The sequence below is a fragment of the Teleopsis dalmanni genome, chromosome 2 (genome assembly GCF_002237135.1).
Source record: "Teleopsis dalmanni isolate 2A chromosome 2, ASM223713v2, whole genome shotgun sequence".
NCBI classification, from domain to species: Eukaryota; Metazoa; Arthropoda; class Insecta; order Diptera; family Diopsidae; genus Teleopsis; species Teleopsis dalmanni.
The window spans coordinates 193,720,578-193,738,152 of record NC_051847.1 but is presented as its reverse complement, the minus strand read 5'-3'; the positions used below and the strand labels follow the sequence as shown (position 1 = coordinate 193,738,152).

The window sequence follows — 17,575 nt, the reverse complement described above, 5'->3', positions numbered from 1 at the left end:
GCGTTTCGAACATGGATACAATTGGTTGAGATAATGCGATGGAATTCGTGATTAAAAACATTAGATAAACTTTGAATGAGAGACGACTTTAATAGGTAATTACACCAATCATATAACGTAATTAAAAGTAAATAGATTGATTCGCAGATTTTGATAATTGAATTGACGATCAATTGTTGTGTAAGCAGAAATAGCTTAATTATCAAAAAAAAAAAAAATTATAATTTAATTGAAATATATGATGAAAAAATGACTACATTAAATATTTTCGTTAATGTTTCGTTAAAGACAAGTAGTTATAGCATAATTAATACAGAATAAATTATCATATTATCATATTACTTTTAAATTAAAATTATTTAATTTTTTTTTAATTTTTAAAATTGCTTTATCATTATAATTTTGCTGATTTTTTTTTATTGAAGTTTAAAAAATGACTATTTTCAAGCAAATATAATAAAATTATTATTATTTAATTTATTGTGTATTTAAATATATATATTGAAATTCTTAATTTTATATATATTAAGACATTTAAATGAACTTCAATTTTGCTGTTATCACATCAATGTCTTAAAGTTTAATTGAGACCCATACTTTTCCACTGACCTGATTTCTGTTAGTAAGAAATTAATAGCATTATGCATTTTATTGATTTTAAGGTATCATTATCTTTTCTATTAGAAATAACTAACTTAGAATTTGAGACTATTTATTATTGGTCCATTAATTTCTTTGTTAAAAGACGTCAAAAATATTAAATTAAAAGCGAGTCCTTTTATTATTTTGAAGAGAATACTTCACAAAGTAAATTTATGTCTCAATAATATTAAAAAATAATATATATTTAATATATATATATTATATAATATATAATATAATTTCCAATATAATTATATTGAAAAAATGTAAAGGTTCACACGGAAAAGGAACCATATATTTTTAAATAGAATCTGAAAATATCATGAATTGTATAGGTACTTTAATATAGATCGATGGATTACTTGTTGATTTTTAAAACAAAGGAAATTGAATAAGTTCTCCATTAATTGATTTAGATGGTTTTAGTGGGAAAATGTGGGATAATGATTATTTGTAATATCTATTAATGATATCAATATTAATTCTTATTTTTTTGCATTAAATTTAATGCAAAAGTGAAGCATATCTTAACAGATTAAAGCTGTGTTTGAAAAGGTAAGAAAAACTGAAGAAACTAAAGGGAAGCTATTGTATATGACATCCATATCATAAAATGAATATATATTGTATATGCGTGTATATTAGGGTGTGGAAAAAAATCAGTTAACTTTGTGATATTTAGATATTGTCATAATGCAGATGGATATCAGCTTTCAATGAATTATTGTTAATTTTTACCAAAGTTTGTTTATAATAAAAACATAATAAATACTACACGAGATAGTTGCTTAGTTGGGTGTCTTGGCTGTTTGGCAGACAAAAGGAATTTCGGTTTAAATTTGGTCATGAGAACCGAGGCTATCTGTGCTTCGTCACTGACTTAAAGCCGCGTTGTATGTGTGTATGTATATATATTCTTTAAAATTTATATACAACCAAAAAGTACTAAAGTAATAGTAAAAATACATAAAGAGTAAAAAATATTAACGAACTGATGTGACACTCTGTATAACATGCATTTTCTTTATAGCCCGAAAGAGACACTTTTGACGTGCTCACGAGACTATAACAAACATTAATATATTTTACATTGGTAAGATCTTTTGTTATTACTGATGAACAGTCTGATAGACTATTGATATAGTACTTACTTAAAAAATACATCTTCCTAACATTATTCAAATGTGGGCACTCACAGAGAGACTGACAGTAATTGACTCTTCTTCGTTACAAAACTATAAAAGATATTATAATAATAGAAAATTATTAGCCATACATAAAAAATAACTGAAAATAATCTATATAGATGTACTATATATCTAAGTATTTCGCAAGTGTCATTTAAACGCTTCTGCATGGAATAGTTAAGTACAAACGCAACAGTATCTGTAACCAACTTGACTCCACTTTAATGAAAAAATCAAGTGATCTTATTGAGCTGCCAGCAATGTCAGTCGCATGGTATGGTTATTATTGAGCTATTCGGACTGATATCGATGGATATTAACCATGATATTTCAGGTTGGTTAGTTATATGTATGCATATATTTTTCAACTTTATTAGCAGATGTATATTTCATTTTATGAATTCAATTATTTACAAATTTTTTGCAGTTTTTTTATTATTTAGAATGAAACGGTAATGTACTGTTGTCATTATAGTTCTGTGGTTTTTTTCTTATTCTTGAAAATTATTTATAAGTACATCAAGTTTTCAATAAGAACAATTTCAATGAGTTACTTAATTTTATAAGTAAAACATGCTTGGGATTTTTTTTCAGCTTAAGACTTTATTAGTTACTAAGATATGAATAGCAACAAATAAGAGATAGTTTCTACTATTTATAGTATATAATTTTTCTCCAAACTTGTTTTTTTCTACATTATTTTATAGAAATTATATATGAATTCGTTTTTGAATTTAATAGTTATTAATGACTAATTGGCTGTTATATGAAAACTTTTCAACAGATATATTTAAATTTTTCTATGTTGAAATACATAGTAAAATATGGCATTTATCAGTAATATGCAAATATATGTATCTGTATTTCTGCATGTCATTTGTGTATATTTTTATCATTTATAATAAAATCGAAAAATTATATAATGCAGTAGTTATTTTCTATTTTCACTGCCTATAAACAGTGAAACACTATAATTATTTAATTTTTTTTTATTATCTGTTAACTTAAAATTTAACTTGTTTTTCATGGACTAATTTTTGTGTAACAATTTTTCACTTTTAGATTTAAAGTCGAGCAGCAGTAACAGGAGCAGCGCCTACACCCACAAATTAAAACCAACAAAACACACAATCTATCAACATTTACATATTTAGTCAAATACTAACAGCAACAGCCACAACAACAGTTGCAACAACAGAAACTGCTACAACAACAACAACAAAGGCACAACGTAGATCACTTGAGTTTTGGGCCAAAATGTACAGACATTTCCAATGGGCCACGGGCTTAGCCGCAGCCTTTGCATTATGATTCAAAGTGTAACAGTGAATCATAAAGCCAAGGCGAGTGAATTTTGAATTGACTTGCTTTCATCTTTTGGCCAAATTAAATTAACAAAAACAAATAAAATTTTTTACAACAAACAAAAAAAAAAAAGAATTTAAAAAAAATTCGGAAAATACAGAGACAAAAGGCTGAGATCCAGCGCAGAAAGTTAAGGAGTCTGCGGTGTTTTAAGAGCGATCCAATCGGAATGGCACACTTTTGCTGGTATTTAAAATTGCTGTTTTTGCTGCTGGTAAGTCTGTCGTTTTGTATCTCAAATGGAAGTGTTGTTAACACAGAAACTATGTTTGTTTAGTTGATAAGAATCATCGTCCAAAGCGTATAAATAAGAATGATAATTATAAAGTTATAATATGTTTCCAAGAATTTGTTTGTTTAAATGTTAATCTTTCACAAAAATGAAACTCAGTTATAAAGCTTTATGAATGTTTTCGTTTCTTCTTAAAATTTAAACTTAAAATTTAAACTTAAAATAGCTGAAAGCGGGGATTTCTTTGTTATTGTTCAAAATAATTAAATGATTTGAAAGGCAAGACTCTAAAATTATTTTAAAATAATACATTAGTGCAATTATAACAATAGATATATATTATAATCAAATATGTATTTTTATACATGTATATTTTATATACCTAATTATGGCTCGTATTTACTCACAGGAAATTCCAACGTACAGACTTAAACGAAACTAAGTTAGTGAATGAATATTAATACTTATTTAATTGATTTTTATAATTCCATTTTTCTACATAACTCTATGAATAATAATTTTTAAAATATTCAAAATAATTATCATATTCATATCATTGTTTTCTGGAGAATTATGAACTGGAGCCTCTTTAATTAGTTTAATTATCGATGTTTACTTTTATACAGACAATGTCTCTGGTATTGATAGCACTCAAATATAAAAAATTTAAACTTAAAATAATTTTTTAACATTTTATTCTTCTTATTTACTTGAAAAAAAAGCGAATAAATGCCTAAAACACTTTTACTCGATAGTGTCTGTGAACACTTGGGTGATCTATTGTAAGGAGTCTTCCATTGAAACATGTTAATTAACTTATTACCATGTAATTTTACAGAAGTATAGTTATAGAAGTATATATGCGCCACTAACCTGTAATCCGCAAGGCAGTAGAACTTATTCTCCACATATTAAAGTATTTCATTATATTGTCAGTATAAAGCCGTAAATAGAATTAGCATTTTTTTTAGCATGGAACACATAAATTCCAAAGGAAAATCTGTTGCATATAAATTATACAATAAATGGATAATCCGGCAACCTTGAGAGACAACCTTTTTAATTTTCATTGTAGGTTAAAAGCAGTTTTAGATTTTGCCCAAAAGATCTCTATTTAAAAAAAATTTAGCTAAAAGTTTTATCATTTCAACAGAAATATTATAATTTTTAAGTTTTATGATCAATTCATTACGCCATGTCTTATCAAACATCTTAGCGATATCAAACAGGCTAAATCTGGAGAATTCACTTCACTGAGCTCTTTTTTTTGTTGTAATTTGAGAAATTTTAATCAGCTGGAGTTCAATGGAAAGGTTTTCTTGGAATCCGAAATTTTCTTTGGAAATTATATCTTTAATCATGACTATATGGTTATGGTTATATTATATATTTTTTCATTTTTTTAGCATTCAAATTAAATTTCAACAATTTTAATTGATGTGCTCATGGCTGCTCATAATCGCACTACTAGATCAGATTAGATTAGATTTAATTGCGGGTTGGGAACTTGTCACCACGTCATTGCATCCTTTAATGATTATTGTGACATACCCACTTTAGTTCCATAGATGAGTTACAATTAAAAACGCCTTTATAAGATGTTGTCTATTTCCGTTATTAGTGGATAGGCTGAGTGGATAAGTACCGAAGTCTGAGGATGGTGAGACTATTACAGTTAGACAGAATGTATTCTTCTTCGCAACAAAGTCTGCAGCTAACGTCTCTTGTAGTATCTAGATTCGATAGATATTTTTTGACTCTGTAATGTTCAGTGAAGAACTCTTTGACAAGTGCCTTTTTTGTTCAGCATTAGTAGCTCCCTAGTTCCAGCTTTTGATCGTTTCAGCATGAATTCTTAAACTTGTCTGCAGGCAATTACAGATCCCAATCAATCTGAGCTGCACTTACCAACCACTCGTTACTTTTAAGTTTGAAAAAGCTTCATGAAGAACCTCAGAATGGTTGTGGCCCAATAAGATATGAGGTCGCCCCTTTTCTGGTTAGTTCGTCTGCTTTTTCATTTCCCTTAGATCCACTGTATCCTGGGATTCATTTTAAATGAACCCTGTTCATTTCAGCAAGGTCTTCGAAAAGTTAAAGGTACTAGCTTTAAGGTCACTTAATGGCACCACTAATAAAATATAAAGTAAAATATTTGTAATTATAATAATATACTAATCGTATTTCATTCTAACGATTAATGTGAAAAATGAAACTATCACTCTTATAGTCGCATTGTAATTTCCTGATTACAAAGTCGACTTTAAGTTAGGTTTATGTGACAAATGAAATGTAAATTTAAAAATGATTTAAAAAAGAATGAATGTTCTTCTTGTCACTATTGATGAACTATCTATGCAGCCTTTCAGTTAAAAAGAGCTTATTTACTTTCACTTTCCAACAATAACATAACCTTTCGAACTCAACTATATCTACTACTTATGAAAATGAACAAAATATCTGTTAGTACGTAGTTTTGTATTAAGCTAGTCAGTATAGTCTATCAACCTGTTGCCTATGATTTGATCTATTATTTAAATAATAATGCAAATACTGCAAATCAAAACAAAAAAAAAAGCAAAAATATTTTATTGCCTGATTATTTTCAATCAAATGAAATAAAACGGAAATCAATTGTAACGAGTACTAAACTAAAATAATAATTGAATTGAATATTTTTAAAATTTTAGATTTTGTTTTTGATATCATTGATTGCTTATTAAGTATCAAATAATTGCACGCGATTTTTTATTATTTCTTGCACACAGCGGCATGCATTTTGCTAGAATTTCATAATTGCAACTGCAACTGCAACTGCCACTGAGACTGAAACTGAAACTGAAACTGTAACTTTGGCTGCAATTATGAATGCGGCTTCAATACAAAGACTATAATTTGCCTTGGTGGCAAGAGATTGGAAGTGCATATTAACAGCATTCTAATTTATACATATATAGTATATAGTATATTGCATTATTAAATATTCTCTTAGTTTTAATACATTTTTAAATAAAGTCACAGTTCACTGTACTAATACAGAAACGAGAATTTGTATCTTTAAGAATGGCATTATATTATATATTTTAGCTTTGAGTTCCGTATGCTTTTCATTTTGAAATGTTTTAATGCATTATGTGGTAATTTTCATTGTTAGATAATTTTATTTTTAAGAAAGGATTTCATAGATTTCAATGTGAGTGCAATTAAAATCGATAATAAAATCTTTAAATGTATCTGCATTCTAATCTTTCATCAAAGTGAATTGATATGTAAAACATTGATTTAAAAATCGCGGGTAATACGTAACTAAAGCAATGGTACTAGGCAGTAGATGGTCATGCGATTACATACGATATGATATCGCACGAAAACGATTTTAGTCGAATAAAGATAAACCCGCAAATGAGTTCTGCCTTTGCTAGAATTCCAAGAATATCGAGCAATATGAATTACTACTTTCTGACCAAATGATAGATTTAAATTTCTATGATCAGTTATTTATCAATTATAATATGATTATATTTATTTATTTGACATATTAATAATTCAATAAATATTATGATTATATTGATTGAAAAATATTAAAATTTAACTAAAATTAAAAATCCAAAAAATACGTTATATTTTAATACGACACTTCATTTCTACTGGTTCGAATATAAACTCAGAGTGTGCCACCCACCCCTGATTTGTTTTGATCGGGCTATACTCTTGCCTAGATGTGAATTAAATCTTTAACGAGAGCCCATAAAAGTACTCGTATAGGTAGCTTGCACTCATAAGAAGTCAAATTAGATAAATGTTTTTTATTTCTTTTATCTCTTATCTCTAAACTTTATCTCATGTTAATTTAATTTTTATGTTTTCGAGTGATTTTATAATAGATTCACAATGCTTATCACATCTACTATGTTTTACGATACTATACTATATTAAACGTTATTAAACGATATTTAACGTTATTTAATTCATTTATTCTATCAATAAATGAGTGGTGCAATGATACTGATTTTAATTTTGTCTTTATATATCTGAGTGATTCGATAAAAGCTTGACTTACACTGCTTATTACCTGTATTATATTACACGATATTAGAATAACGTAAAAGTCAAATGAGATAAATGTTACTGACTTATTTCATGTTAACGAGAGATGAGCAGTGCAACGATACTGATTTTTGAGTTTGACGTACACTGCTTATCACCTCTTTTATACCTTACGATATTAGAATAATGTAGAAGTTAAATCAGATAAACGTATTTGACTTGTTTTATCTCATTGAGAGATGAGCGGTGCAACAATACTGATTTTAATTTTGTCTTTATGTTTCTAAGTGATTTGATGGTAGCTTGTCTTACGCCGCTTTCACCTTTCCAATATTTTACGATATTAGAATAACAGAAGTTGAATTTAAGAAACGTTATTTATTTTACATCATTGAGAGATGAACAGGCAATTACTGATTTTTATTTTGTCTTAATGTTTCTGAGTGATTTGATGGTAGCTGGATTTACACTGTTTAACACCTCTATAATATTTTACGATATTAGAATGATGTAAAAGTTAAATGAGATTAACGTTAAAGAGCGTTGCAACACTACTAATTTTTATTTATTTTTTTGTGTTTCTGTGTGATTTAATAGTAGCTTGACTTACACTACTTATCATCACTGCCATGTCTTACGATATTAGATTGACTCAAGAGTCAAATTCTGTGCTGAAAATATAAATATTGTGGTGTCGTGTTACATCTTATCACTTCAGCTTAAAAACTATTGCAATATTGTGGTAAACTGAAGATAATTGACTTATTGGGCGTTTTTGAGAAGTAATCAATGTTTTTTTTTTGTCTAATTAATATCAAAATTTGATATTTGATTGCAGGAAATAGGGGAGTAACATAAAGTGTCAATTTTTTGTATCGAAGTGTTACATGGCAATCTATATAATTTATTTTATTCATTATAACTTATTTTAAATGTCTTTAATTAGTTAAAAATAATATGATACAAGTAGATAAATAACATTTCAAACAATAAACTAAGATACATTACGAGTATGACTTTAGTCATATGTTTTATATATTTATCCATTTAATCAATATTATAAATATATATGCAATATATAAGTCCGACCAATATTAAGCAAATATATTCCACATTCTCCTGACAATTTTCCCATTACCATTATTCGTTGCTTTAAAAGTACAAAGCGGTCAGCGTGCCAACTGGAACCTTCACTTTGCTCGCAAAGTTGCCACACTTCATTCACTACTTAATATTCTGCTGTTACAATTGTAAATGGCAGCTCTGAGGAAAAAGCCTCAGTTTTTCTTTGATTTAACAAATAAATTTGTAACCATTTTATTTTTGATTAGTAAAGGTTTGTGATTATGGGTTTGCCACCAGTTGCGCTTTTTTGTAAGTTGTAAGTCAGTAGTTATAGAGATTTTATTGTTCGAGCCATTCGTATTGTTCGCAAAATCAAAATGAAAATCTGCCATAAAAAGCTAAAACTTAATGCATTCGAGCACTTCGCACGTTTCATTGCAAAAGGCAAGCAAATGCAATAATTACATAGGACAGGAACTAAACAAAAGATTATGACAAGATATAATTAAAAATTTAATGGTCTTAATAAAGGGTTTTCTGAGCCCAATGTAGGTGCTTAAAGCAGTCTTTAGTTATTTGGCAACGAATTGGAATACATAAAATTAATTGTTTTTAGATTTATCTGAAATAAAAATGTTTACTAAGTATATTTCATTTCATTATAAGGTTTTGTTTGATTATATACAAGTATAACAGGTTACTTTATTAAAATGACTTTATTTAAATACTTAGTAGTACCGAAAATATATAAAGTACTTTCTAACTAATAATTTATGATTTACTAGAGTTTTAAACTAAATTTATTTTACTGATAAATACCTTAAAATTATTAAAGCTTTATAATATATACGATCACTTACTCAAGAAAATAAACAAGTGATAATAATTATCTTAAAATATTGTTAAACAGTCAAACTTCCATAACTCAAACTTCTCGAATTTTCTATAACTCGAACTAAAAAATGTGCAACAAGGTTTTAGAGAGCAAATTACATAGAATTCTACTTCCATAACTCGAACTTCTATAACTCAAATTTCTTTATAATTCGAATAAAAATATTCAATAAGTCAAATTTTTGTTTTAAGTATGAGTGCATTTTGGTGTTAGGGAAAGTCCCCTTTTCCAAACCAAATGTTTAATTTTTCTTTCTTATGTTGCTTCTTTTTGCAAATGCTAGTCGCTGGCAGCGCAGTTTAAAATAAATAAAATAACTTACAATGCTACTCTTAAGAATTATATTGAGCTTGACAATGAAATTTGTACATCAAGCGTTCCTACAGATGACGATAATATTGAGCATTATAGCTCTGAATTAGTGGATCCGATTCTAAGCGCAATGGAAAGCGATGATGATATTTCGGTGGATGAAATTGTTCATTAACCTTCTAGAAATGAAATAGAAGACTCATTCTGAATTTTTATTTACAAACGAATGATACTCCCCCCAACTGATGATCACTATAAGGCTTTGAATAAATTGGAATCTCTTTTTACTGAAAATAAGAAAAAGAAATAAAAATCCCAAATCCTGATTTCTGAATATTTTACTTCACTATAACTTTTGTGCTGTATTTGATTTCAAATAAATAAATAAATATCTTAAAAACCTAGTTTCTTTCAAAAATAAAATAAAAATTTTTTTCTAACTCGAAGTCTCCAAAAGTCGAACCTTTTCTTCGCATAATGGTACTTCGAGTTGGAAGTTTGACAGCATTTGTATTCTAAGAAATTGATTGTTTGTAGTTGCATTGCATTAAAGTTGGTATAAAATTAAACGTTTTCAATATTTGCAGATGTATACTGTTCAGATGTAATTAATTTTGGTAATATGTCACATTTTTAATTACATAAATTGGTCGTATGTGATATCATAGAAACCTCAATAAGCATTTTTAAGGATATAAATTATATACTATAAGGCTTTAAAATCGTGTCTTCTATATTTAATGTTAAATACGACATAATGATTTAGTTTTAAAAATTTGTGATTAATTAATGTGATTATGATTTATGATATAAGGTGATATAATTTTTACCCTAAATATAAAAATGATTGATTTATTTTGCAATTATAATTTATTATTAAATCAACAATTAAAAAATTAATTGTAGTTAAAGTAGTAGTAATAATACACTGTTCTGAGAAAGAAGTCAAAAAAACTTCGAAAAGTCGTTCATACTTTATAGTTAACTATATAATACTAAAAACAATAATAAAAATTAATCTATAAACTTTTGTTTTCTATTTCTCTTAGCCTTTTTATTCTCCAATTAAAAATAATTAGAAAAGTTAACTCACAACTACTCTAAAAAAATTAAGATATACTGATATAATAGTATGATCTCAAAGATTTAATTATAAGTTGGATACTTAGGAAAGTTCTTAGGAAAGTTGAAGATCACTTTCTCATATTAATAACGCTTAAATATTTTATAGGCCGAATAAATAATAATACTGCCTTGTTTTACACCTATTATTGTTTTGGAACATATATAGAATTGCATTTTAATTCAATTATTTCAAGTGGCCGATATATTCTTATAAAAATTAACTACATATATTAAGATAGTCCAAGTTAAGACAGTTTAGGTTCTTGATTCCATACACAATTGATATTCAAAAACCATTGTTTTGAAAAATGGCTAACCTATCTCTTGTCTACTGTGGGTTAAAATACTCATAGCAGTTTAGGTCCTTAATAAAATGAAAAATTTTCCTCTAAAAAAGTTTTAGCTTACTTGGGTTCATTCCCTTAAAAATATATACAAATAAATATTTTATATATTTGCATGATCCGATCATTGATAAAGACAAACTTTCTACATCCACTTAAAAACTCTGATATGAGTTAACATATCTTAAGTCAGGGATAATAATATTTACGACAAGTAAAAGGATATAGTTTCGCGGAACCGTTTTAAATTTTTCTAATTTTATTGTAAAAAAATCTACGATATTACGATGTTTGTAAGGTTGCATAGAAATTAAATTTTAATTTTCTCGAGAATTAACATTATTATGAATGGTAAATTTCATGGTATATTTGTAATCTGGTAACTACATTAGCGACACTTTGTTTTAATCTACTTGAAATCTTACAATGTGAAAATACTATAATAAATCCAGCACAGTGTTAAATAATTTTTAATAAACTTTATATATCGTAAGAACATTTACGGTATTTAAGTTGTTGACATCAAACTCCACCAAATAGAAATTCTATTCATATATGTATGGTATCTACGATTTAATAACTAGATAGAAGCTTTTATTCCGATAACTACATCAATTAAATCTCATAATGTAAGTGATATATAACCCTACATTCAGTCTTAAACAATTTTTGTTATACTTAAAATTGTATATATTTGATTTATTTTTCATATATAATACATATTTTTTAGTTAATAATTAAACAAATGTCTTAGTTAAGGAACATCCGATACTGGACTGGGTTAAGAACGATTGGAGACTTGGTACTTACGGGTAGAGACAGAGAGAATCTCAACAACATTCTTTTTAACATATTGTAATTTATATAATTTATATTTATCATATATCAGAGAAAATATATAATCCAAAATATTAAGCCATATAGTAATTTTTCAAAATATATATTATAATTCCTGTTTACGACTCGTACTTCAAGGAAGTATTATTATACACAAACACGTTGTACATATACAGTTAGGCACAAATCAACAAATTACATTTTGTTCTATTTTTTTTATGTATGTCAAGATGTTGTAATATAAAAATTTTGAAAATAACATCATAATTCTGACGCTTTATTACATTACGAGTATTTTTATTTACATATAAATTTCAGTCTGATCTGTTAGGCTTTGTTTTTATCGAACGAAAATCGTATAATTTGAATATTCATTAGTGACCTTAAACGTGAGCTATGTTCAACGTTCTAAGGAAAACGTTTTTTTTTTGGTTTTTGTAGACACTTATTAGTATTTAAGAATATTATAAACATTTTGATTACAATTAAAACAGCTACAAAATAATCATAACTTTACTAATGATTTTAATTTTTTTTCAACATATTTTTCTGATTATTCACATATTTTAAACTAAAAATACAGACAAGAGAGCATAAAATTTGTGGCAAAAATAAATAGAAATAAAATCTTTGTAGTTAGCATAAAATTAAATTTAATTAAACGAGTTTAGTGCGGTTAGGAACAAGTTTATTTTTTCAGTTTCTATATATATATTTAGCTATTTTCTTTTTTTTTTATTTTTAATTATTTTTTTTGATAAATCGTTCAATATGTTATATTTTTGCATTTATTTATTTTATTGTTTATTTTTAAATTAAATTTTAATATTATTTTCTTTGCTTTTGATTTTGATACATAAAAATTCTAAATTCTCTAATTTGCAAATTTAACTTTCGAGAAAGTTAAAACTTAAAACAAGTTCGTTGCTTAAGTCTTTTGTTCTTGTGCTTGCTTGTTGTGCATGTGTCACCAAATACAATAAATTTTTATATATTTTATATTTCTTTTTAATACGATATTAAGATTTCAATTTTATTAAGTAATAAAACGGATTCAAAAATAGTTTTAAATTTATTTTAAAAATAATAATAAAGTAATTGCATCACTTTGCTGTTGAGCAAATAAATATCTTGTAAGCAATTAATAAATCACTTAAATCAGCTAAATTTAGAACTTCCGATAACAATTAAAATTTTGAAATAAATTAACAATAATTAATTGCAAATTTAAAGTATAACAATGTTTTTTTTTTGAATTTGTCAAGCTGTCAACTGTCAACCATCAGCCGCTAACTAAAAACAATGCGAAGTGGCAACATTAATTAGCCAAAATGAACAAGTTATAATGGTATGTAGTGCAGTGGCATTTAATTATAATGGAAATATACAATATTTTCAATCTTGTCTTGCCTTATGAGTACAATTTCGTTTTTGTTTCGAAAACTTGTGTAAATGTACAGCACTTGAAATGCTATTTTAGTAAAGAAGTTATTAATAAAATAAAAAGAATACCGCAACCAAGATACAAGATCATAATCGTGCCAATAATAATTATTAATCAACAATATTTATGATACATTTCTTTAATAAAACATGAAATATGAAACATGAGCGGGTGTCTTTATTGTAAGATACATGCTATATATATAACAGCGATGCGGATATTGTTTGCCTTGCCATATGCTGCAGTTCTCGCACCACTTGACGGCTTAACATCACTTACACGCCTTAAACGCCTCAAAGACAAGACCATACTACTTCGTTATGGCTACTTTAACAAAACATTAAGCTAATTTGACAAAACGTTAAAACTAATTATTTAGCCGCGATACATAAGCAAGAGATACGTTAATTGGCCAAGACTTCCGCTAAGTTGACAGGCGTGAAAATTGTCAATGGAATATGTGGCGATTGTTGTGAAAGCGCAACAATTAAATGATAAATGACATTAAATGCTTGTTCTTCGTTCGCTGTTAAATCAACACAATGTCGCAATTTAGAACAGAAACAGAAGCCATACAAATCGATCGTTTCTAGTACAATCGTTCGTTTCCTGCAGGCGTAGTCTGCCCGCACTTTGCCACAAAAAAGCCTTTCACAATTTAATGACAAGTGTCAAGAGTACTAAAATCAACAGAACAATAATCATTCTTTCCATTATTATAATTTTTATATAACAGGATTATTTTGTGTATTTTATATTTGGCTTATTATTATTTATAAAGTTCACTCACTGCTATATTTGGCCTTAAGCCGCAATGACGTCAAGGAATTCCTTTGACAAAAACGGTTCATAGAAGTTCAAATGTACGGTGTACGGATCAAGCACAATAGGTGTTAAGTGTATGTTCAAATCTATTCTTAGACAATTCTGTTAATTTTAACATTAAATGTTAAAACACTTAAAGCATTTTGCTATTTTAAGGAGGTTATGACTTTAATCAAAGGTAATAAAATATATTTGTCACTGTTTTGTTTTTTTTTTTTCGTGTTTTTTTTTGGTTCTTAAAATGCCGCTTTATTTGTTTATTTAAGGTTTGTTATAATTTTATTTTTTCTGCTTAATAATTTTTACAATTGAATTCCTTTCAGTGCTTTTATGTCAATGTTAAATTCCAATTAAAAATGACTTAATACTGTGGGACAAGTTAATTGTAACAAAAGCTTATGTGTGTGTACCTCTGCAATTTTATACTTAAAAGGCAGTCTGTCCGTTTGACCAATAGAACAACAAAAGCTTCGTTTATGAAAATTGCTTAGTAATACGATCGCCTATGCGAAGGTGTTTATAATTCAATGTTAGTGCTATTAAATCTTTTGTCTTGCACTACACTCCATCATATGATACATTAAGTTCATCTGACATAATAGCTATATATATACACTATTATTATTTTTAATGTTATATGAGATTTAGCTTCATTTTGTACTTAATAATATAGTTGTGATATTTATACAGTAAATCATTGCTGAGTTGGGATTAAAAAATTTATTTACTTACAATAAAGTATATGATATCATTAAGCACCGGATCTAACGCACATTTGTGCTACACTGACACCAAATGAGTCATTTCTAATAGGTCATTTCTAATAGGTCATTTCTAATAGGTCATTTCTAATAGGTCATTTCAAAGCATTTACTCTCGCCATTCTCTCATTTTATTGTTGGTTTAGAAAAAGACTTTTTCTTTGGATTATGTTATCTTTCTATCACAGGATTATTTACTTTTTTATATTTAATATTGTTTACTATTTAATATATTAATATTTGTAATATATTAATAATATTATTTAATAAACATTTTCAAATTATATGTACAAAATGCATAATACTTGTATATGAAAATGCAATTTTATGTGTCAAATTAAGAGCTTTTCTTAGTATATTTATTCTCAACAAGATAAGCTTTTTGTGTTCAGAGTAGATATAGACAATTTCATTAGCTCGTTAGTTAGTGGACCTCTCAAAATGAGTAATTTGAGACTAGAGTAGATATAGCCAATTTCATGGGTTTATAAGTTAATGACATCAACAACCTTCGTAAAGAGATGTAAAAATCATTTGGAACAGATATGAGATAACAAAAGCTGTTTAAATATTTTTATTAATTTTACAATTTTGCATTCCATTATACTCGGTTTTTGTTACGTCAGTTCATGACTAATGGTCGTCGGGCCAATATAGTCAAAATTGTCATTACGAAGTATTTAGAAATGCTCAAGAATTTTTATACCAGCGAATAGGATTAAGTTCAGCAAATGATACTGCTGCAGTAATGTATAATTGTTACGATATAAAATAAAGATCGTAACGCTAATGGCATCACTCGAAATAGGAAGTCGAGTAAACGTGTGTGAAATTTATATAAATGAAAGTTTAAATTAATTATGAGTAATGTTTTTGAGAATATCTAATAATTGACTAATAAAGTAACAGAAACAGAGAAACTTAACAAAAATAGAGTTCAAGTCCCCAACAAAAAATTTCTTTAAATTTCCAATACTCGAAGAATTTTCCAATGTTGACCAGTTGATAGAGTAAAGATTAAAGGTTTGATTTTATAAATAAAATCAATAAATTCTGGTATTTGCAGTTGTTAGTATGGGGCCAGGACAAAATAAATCTGGATTACTTCCTAAGTATCTTAAAATTTCGATATTTAGTACCGATATATACCATATATCAGAGCTATACTAATACTTATAATAGTTATAGTACATACTAATACTTATGATACATTTACTTATAGTACAAACTACATTTCCGAGTTGATTCAATTAACAATTCGCATTAATGAATTTTATTATCATGGATGAAATAAGCTTACACTATCAATAAACCATATTCAAAACTTAGAGCCTTTCGTATGGTGCGCTCTTTAAGAAGGAAGGAAGAATTTGTAGAAAGATGTCTAATAGAAAAATATTTATATAATTATTTCAGTTTGTTGATGACATGAAGTTCATATCTCTTTAAATAATAACTATTTGTTAACCCTTTACAACCTTAATTTTGGTCATTTAACTTGTTACTGCTGGAGACCCAGATGTCTAGAGCGTAAATTGTCTTCCAATGTCTTTGTATAAGTTATTTTTGCAATTATACTTTTGAACGTTCTGTGATTGCGCAAAGCTATTCTTGTGTAAGTGGTTTTAACAAAATATCCTTCGAGTCATTTTCGTCCTAAAAGAAAATTCGCTAAACAAATATAAGGTTACTTCTTAATCAGTGTACGAAAAATTGATTTTGTCAAGACTGGCACTTGATAGGTGCTACTTGGAAGCAGAAAAAATAAACATTAATTGATTCATTCATTTTTTTGATTCAACCAAGTAACATTTTGAAAAGACCATTGGTGGTTGATATATGGGATTATTCGAAATTAGGTTTTGTAGTTTAATTTCATTCATTACTTATCATTGATCGTGAAATTTTTTTTTTAGCTAATTTTTAAATTAAATTATGAATGGAATTATATTAAACAAAACTAAAAATTACATATTTACATAAGTAATGCATGTAATTGGTCGGTCATTTCTATATAGCTGTCACTTCAAAAGCTTCTAAATATTAAACTTTTGCCAATGATCTATTATTAAATTTATTTAAAATATATTTAAGGTTCGACTGAGTTAAACAAATCCTTTTTAATATTTTGCAAAAATAAAGATAAATTATTTTTACTTTCCCGATTTAAACAGAAGCATAGTGCATTGAATAAAGTCATTAAGGTCGACTTAACATTTTTTTATGCAATTTAAATTTATCTACTTTCAAAGCACTTAATTTAAATGTGATTGTTCTTGTCATTTCAAATATTGGCAATTGTTAGAACTGTAAGCAACAACAAACAAAAAAACAATCTAGTAAATATGATCTAAAAACTCGCCCACTTAATTGCAGCCTGGCACGCCGAGATAAAGGCAAATCCAAAAACGATCTCGTTGTTGGATTGTTGGGGTGTTGCTTAGACGTATATGATTAAAGTGCACATCGTTGATATGTTGACAATCAGATTGGC

General features: G+C 27.1%; 1 protein-coding gene across 1 annotated transcript in view; it reads left to right on the top strand.

Annotated features, from left to right (window-relative positions):
• Window positions 1-13,993: 13,993 nt before the first annotated feature.
• LOC119676473 overlaps window positions 13,994-17,575 on the top strand; it is a 6,518-nt gene continuing 2,936 nt past the window's right edge. Inside the window, exon 1 of the mRNA XM_038087712.1 lies at window positions 13,994-14,095. Within this exon, the coding sequence (XP_037943640.1) occupies window positions 13,994-14,095 (102 nt within the window). The remainder of the gene's footprint in view (window positions 14,096-17,575) is intronic.